The sequence below is a fragment of the Poecilia latipinna genome, unplaced genomic scaffold, assembly GCF_001443285.1.
Source record: "Poecilia latipinna isolate Pla-1442-1.1 unplaced genomic scaffold, P_latipinna-1.0 Scaffold1008, whole genome shotgun sequence".
Lineage (NCBI taxonomy): Eukaryota > Metazoa > Chordata > Actinopteri > Cyprinodontiformes > Poeciliidae > Poecilia > Poecilia latipinna.
In genome coordinates, this window is record NW_015113624.1 from 89342 (window position 1) to 94403 (window position 5062).

Genomic DNA, 5062 nt, shown 5'->3' on the forward strand with positions numbered 1-5062 from the left:
TGGTCTTAAGACCGGTCTTAAGACCAAGACCAACTTCGAGTACCACAACACTGCCACTAAGCATTCTGGGAAACAGTTCCCACTCCTGTCTTTTCCTTCATTCAGTTCCTGAAACTGAAAGAAGGAAAAAACTGAAGAGTTTTGTCAAACTCTTGCAGGTTTGACAAACTGAATAAAAGGTTCGGTTTATCTTTCACAAACTCGCACATTTAGGGTCAAAATCTGAAACTCGCTAAATTTCATTTGAAGACGGCAGACACAACTAATTGCGGCTCATGCGTTTTGCGGCGTACCTGTGGGCTGCAGCGGTCAGCGGCTGCGTCAGACTTTGCCGACTGAGCGCGCGGGGAAGGCAGGCGCAGGTGAGCCATCATCACATGCAGACGCTCCTGTTCTTTGCAGAGCTGTTGAACGAGACGAGACGGTGTCATGTTGTAAAAAAAAAAAAAAAAAAAACAAAACCAACAAACACTGAATTCGGCTAATTAGAATGGAAGCCTTTCATCCGGAACACATTTTCCAAAACAAAACAATTTCCTGCTGCGTCTTAACATCTGCTGAAAGTCGCCGTTGGCTGACCGATGCAGATCCAAAGCTAAGAAAAACAACAAGACGATGAGTCAGATTACGGTTGTTTTTGTGCGTTTGCTTATTGGAACAGATACATTCTTGCTCACCATTTGACACTTAAAGTTGTTTTTCATGGGGGAAAAAAAGAAGAAAAAAAAGACCTAAATGAGGCAAAAAGTGTGAAACAAAGTTTTGGATGTAAAGAAACACAAACAGGATCATAATGGCCGGACAGTCTGCTATTTTTTTTTTTTTTTCACAATGCGTCAGTACCTCAACCTGAAGAGTAGATATTTGTCTTTTTCATAGGATTCACTCATGTCAAATCTAACGTGGCTCCGGCTCACCTGCAGCTCCAGCTGCTGGACCACCTGCATCTGGACGCGGCACTGAGCCGTGCTCCTGTCGTCCAGAGTGTGTTCGCTGCTCATGTGTCTGGAAAAAACAGAAACATTCAATAACTTTTCTGAGAAACAGGTTTCCACAACACTCTTCTTTACGTATGACAATGTGGGCGTTATGTCAGAAAAGCAGCCATAACTCAGCCGAAGGAATAAATTCAACAGGTGATTGGACCAACATTCGGACGTCTGTTGAAAGTTTAGCTAAAGGATTACAGTATTTTATCCATTGGACTCATATTGAGTTGTTATTTAAACCTTTGTTACCAGATGTTCTGTCTGTTCTTAATTAAAAAATTATGATTGTTATTAACGACTGTAAGTTTCATCTATAATAAAAGGGTTTGATTTTTACCATTTCACATTTTATTTAAAGATCACACACCTTCAGAATGACAAGGTGTTATACGATCAGTGTATTCAGTAGAAGAAATTGGATTTTTAAATGTATAATTGATGGTATAAATAGAAAAACAAAATGTGTTTTTCCTGGAAAAAAAACACACATTTTGTTTCTCTATTTGTTTTGCATGTTGCCATTTGACAGATGAATGTTGAACATGGCAAGACAGGGATTCTTCTACATTAGATCATTTATGAATCTTATATATTTGTTTTTAGTTCTTGTTCACAGAATGTTAAAAATATAATAATTGCACAGGCAGCATGGATTATTGAAAACTGTGGGGTTGAATAACTTTTAAAAATGTGTTTTTTGTTAGTTTGACCTTGGAAGAAAAAAAAAAAAGTTGATTCAAATTAAAATTGGTGATTTTAATTTGAATTTTATATTTCACTGCTTCACATTGCAGCTTTATTGTTGCAACATGTGCGCAACTTAATTTTAATAAAGGTTATCTCTTATAGCCACGTATGGAAATGTCCATTTTTATTCAAGCTAATGTATGAAAACACATTTTATATCGATATCGTGTCAAAATAACAATATTTGTGTCGATTTGAGTGACGCATTAGTTCATTTCAACATATTAAAATTAAACACATCGTGTGTTGTTCTTGACATTTGTTTGTCTTAGCCACTATTTTACACTTTTTATCTTTCTTTTCTACTTGTCTGCATTTTTGTAAAGAATCTGTTCGATATATTTAGCATCACAGTAGATTTTTTTACTTTTATTTTTTTCAGAAAGTGCTAAGTTTGCTACAAAAGGTGAAGATGTCAGACGTTTGGAGCTACAGGGGGGGGAAAAACTCACTGGACAAACTGGGCGATGTTTTCACAGACGGACTCACAGCCGGGCCAGTTGCACACTCCGGGACCGAAGAGGGCGCGCACGAGAGCCGGGTCCCTGTCTGCACCACTACTGGATGAGAGGGAGGAAAAAGAAAAACCGACACATCACTTAAAAACAAAAAAATAAAAATCACAGCAGAAACTCCTGACAGAAACTCCTGACAGAAACTCCTGACAGAAACTCCTGACAGAAGACTTTAGATTTCCTTTTTTTTGGGTGGCATGAAGTGACAGGAAGAGGTGGCGGGTAAGACCGACAAATAAACGGAAAGCTATTTCACTTTTGATTCAGGGACATGTTCTCCAGTCATGTCAACTTTCTTTTTCTTTTTTGTTCCTTTCTTTGCTGAACCACCTCAGGTGGAGGAATAAAAAAAGCAAGACAACAGCAAAACAAAGCAGCCCACTGGGAACCGAATCCTCAAAAGCAAACGTTGCCTCAGACACAGAGGACGTCTGCAGACGACGCGTCTTTGATGCTTACAAAAAGGCCGAACTGGGAATAAAGGACCTCACCGCTCCGCTCCGGGAGGAGACTCAGACAGCCGATCCCCGGTCGGCTCGACTCGAGCGGATGTTTTCTGGTTCCCGCTCATCGCCACCCCGTCGTCAGAAAGAGCCGATCTGAGTTCCTTCCACAACTTCTGCATCTCCGCGGGACCGAAATAGCCTGTTAAGTCGGCACAAATGGTTTTTGTCCTGATCAGTAAAAGGGGAAAAAGTGAAAGGAAACGTTCCGAAAGAGAGAAAAACCAGCAAAGAGCTGTGTGTTCCTGACCTGAACCTGAGGAGAGGCCGGGAGGAGAGGCGGCCGGTTTCTGCTGGAACATCAGCTGCTGAGCAAACATATTTCACGTCAGGGAGGAAAGTTTGCTTAAACGCTTCAGAGCGAGAAATCAGAGCATTCAGGACTGCTGGATGTTTAGTTACAAAGATAAAAAATAAACTAAAAGGGCCACAGATCAATAAATATATCAATAATATCACATGTGATCGCTGAATTAAAATGAAATCAATAAAAATCTATGATTATTTCAGAACTTTATACATCAACCACAAAGATAAATGATAAGTACATTTGGAGCTCAATCATTAAAATGTAAAACATTAAAACCAAGGCTGGCTTCTGATTGGTCGACCTGCTGACCAATCACATTGTCTGCAGCTGTTTTACCCCTTCTGACTGATGGGACTAAAAAAATCAATATATATGCTTCCAACATGATAAATTAAAACAATACAGGATTTCTGCACTTAATGTAAATTTAACTAAATATCTGAGTAATAATAAAAAGATTTATTACTTTATTTAATGTCTGTGTATTGATTTGTCAAAAAATGATCCCAAAATAAACCAATAATTATAATTATGAAGATACTTTAACAAAATAACAGACAAAATAAAAACACAATAAGCAAATTTAACAGATAAATTAATAGCAATAATAATGACTTTGTATTTCTGTATTTTTATGATGTAAAGGCACTTTGAAATGCCTCGTTGCTGAAATGAGCTATACAATAACATTTTTAAAAACATGTTAAAAGTGAAAAAATCATAACTTTGTTTAATCTTACTTTCTTTTCTACCTTAATTGTTCAAACACCTGGCAGACCCAGATGTTTCTGATAGGGAATGAGAAGCATCTCTTGAAATATAATCTTTACTCTCTCTACAGATTCTCTGCCACTCAGAAACATTAATATTAACAGGTTTGTCATAATAGAAGATTTCCCAGAAGTCTGGTATATATGTTTACTGGTATAAACAGCTCTGGGGAAAAAATGAAGAGATCAGTTTCTCAGATTTTACTCTTCATAGGTAAATGTTTGAGTAAAATGAACATTTTTCTTTTATTCTATGAACTACTGACAACATGTCTCTGAAATTCCATGCAAGAATTTTGTATTTATTTGCAGAAAATGAGAAATGGTCAAAATAAGGAAAAGGATGCAAATAATGCAAAGAAAACAAATTCATCTTCATTTAGAAACAACAATCCTGAAATTTTAACTAAGAAAGAGTTCAGAAATCAGTACATGGTGGAAGAACCAGGAGGTTTTCGGTTTTCAGTGGGCTCTTTGTTTTTTCCAGCGCTGCATATTAACCAGTCACACATGCAGGTCTTGGTATGTGTAATATTTTTATGATTAAGCAGCTTTTACCTCTTTGACTTTCTTGCTGGTCTGCTGTTGAAGCTGCTGCTGGTAAAATTCCTTCAGGTGTTGCTAAAACAGGAACAAATTATTTATTATTTCTGCTAATTCAGACATAGAAACCCACCACCTGCCTAAAGACCAGAGACTGACCAAATGACAAGACGATTTTTACGAGCTAAAAGGTTCAGAGGCTAAAAATCGATTTCCGCTGACAGCGTCGTCTTTTGCTTCTTTCCTTCTGCGACATGCTTTCTGCATCGACAGACCCGAAATGTCATTTTGTCCCAGTATTTATGAAAATCAGGGGACGCTTCTGGATGAAAAATGAAAGGAAATCACCTTCACTGTGTCTAAATAAGCATTAAAAGAAGAAGATTTTTGTATTTATTTATTTCAAACAGGTTTTAAAAAACAAGTGAGCGAGCAATAAGTGGGACAGAGAACAACACATAACCAAGAACAAAATGATTTGTTTATTACTGTTTCTGTTTGAAAAGGAGAAGAAATGATGTTATATGTTTCTTAACTTATTTAGTTTGCCTGTATATTTTTATCTTACCATTTATCAGCATGTTTAGGCCAAATATTAACTAATTTGCGATGCCAACACAAAATATTCTTGTGCATAGCATGACATATTTATCTGGATATATCAGAAAGATATATCCAGATAACT

The 5062-nt window shown here is 37.2% G+C and overlaps 1 protein-coding gene across 1 annotated transcript in view; it reads right to left on the minus strand.

Annotated features, from left to right (window-relative positions):
* The window catches only part of LOC106958701 (forkhead box protein P2), a 25868-nt gene that overhangs the window by 15106 nt on the left and 5700 nt on the right, over window positions 1–5062 (minus strand). The window contains exons 2-7 of the mRNA XM_015050742.1: window positions 4393–4455; window positions 3005–3059; window positions 2743–2896; window positions 2189–2296; window positions 918–1005; window positions 294–404 (exon numbers count right to left, since the gene is read on the minus strand). Of these exons, the coding sequence (XP_014906228.1) occupies window positions 294–404; window positions 918–1005; window positions 2189–2296; window positions 2743–2896; window positions 3005–3059; window positions 4393–4455 (579 nt within the window). The remainder of the gene's footprint in view (window positions 1–293; window positions 405–917; window positions 1006–2188; window positions 2297–2742; window positions 2897–3004; window positions 3060–4392; window positions 4456–5062) is intronic.